This window comes from Perkinsus marinus (genome assembly GCF_000006405.1).
Source record: "Perkinsus marinus ATCC 50983 genomic scaffold scf_1104296947818, whole genome shotgun sequence".
NCBI classification, from domain to species: Eukaryota; Perkinsozoa; order Perkinsida; family Perkinsidae; genus Perkinsus; species Perkinsus marinus.
The window spans coordinates 1-1,075 of NW_003210454.1; the positions used below are offsets into that span (position 1 = coordinate 1).

Here is a 1,075-nt window from a genome sequence, read left to right on the forward strand (position 1 = left end):
TGTTCTCCACCGAGGCTCGGTGCCCGAGCTGAGGACCCTAGCTTAGCGTGCCAGGATAGGCAGAAACTCCGCCACAGAATTCAGCTAGACGAGTATTGGGTCATGCTACGATTTACGTGAGCTGGTCGCAGATTGTTTTTATATGTCTACCACGTCCAGCACGCCCGACCTCTTCCGCGAAGTTTTCCCCGACTTCCGGGCTGAGAAAGCGTCGACTGTTTGTGTCGACATTGGTATTAGTACTGTGGGTGTGCTCGAGGCGGCCCTGGAGGACAAGGAGCTGACCGACGAACTATTGAGAAGGTGTGCATATGGGGGACTCGACCGAGAGTCCGAAACAACCACTATGACGGAGGTAGCCGATGCGAAGTCTGCCAGCTCATCCACCAAAAGTCCCGGTACTGCCAGCGAAGTCGTCGGTTCCAACAAAAACTATGGTGGTGGTGGTGGTGTCGTCGTGGTCGAGATCTTCTCGAAGCTGAGGAAGGCACGGTTGCTTATCTGAGCCGGTTGCTCTGGTTAGCGAGGTCACGATCGTTCGAGGCAGCAGTCGAGTGTGATAAGGGTTACAGGCTGGCCTTGCCACAAGGGGTCACCCGCCTGCGGGACACTGACCCTTCTCTCCAAGGCGACTCTGCCCTCGGTACCTATTTAAGATCCAATCAGTCTCACGAGTTGATAGCTGTAGCCTTGGCTAAACCGGCGGTGAGCCAATCTGGCATACCCAGGCCACCTTCGGGCAAGGGTATACGTAGGCAAGGGAGCGCTATGCACTTCGGTGCTGACACTTGCCGTTTCACTCGCCAATCCTGTCCCTTCGGTAGGGACTGCCGTTATCGTAAACATTTCGGCGACCCCCAATCTAAGCCTTATTGGCAGAACGGTCAAGGTGGGGAGAAGGGCAGTAGCTTTGGGTCTGATAAACGCCCTAGACTGGGCAGGTGAAAGATGAACCATCAAGGAAGAACCCTAAGGACCAATAGCTGCGGCATTGGTTTGGTGCCATCCAACACTGTTGAAGCTGAGTTTCCGCCATTTTCCGAAGTTTGATTATCACGTAGTCAAACTGGTGGCT

At 54.5% G+C, this 1,075-nt stretch overlaps 1 protein-coding gene across 1 annotated transcript; it reads left to right on the forward strand.

The window, feature by feature from the left end:
• Positions 1-142: 142 nt before the first annotated feature.
• Pmar_PMAR016646 (hypothetical protein) lies at positions 143-820 on the forward strand (the record flags this gene model as incomplete). Its single annotated transcript, XM_002779052.1, has 2 exons — positions 143-492; positions 573-820. Coding segments are annotated over 2 exons (598 nt in total), but the record flags the coding sequence as incomplete, so codon positions are not given.
• Between the last annotated feature and the right edge of the window lie 255 nt (positions 821-1,075).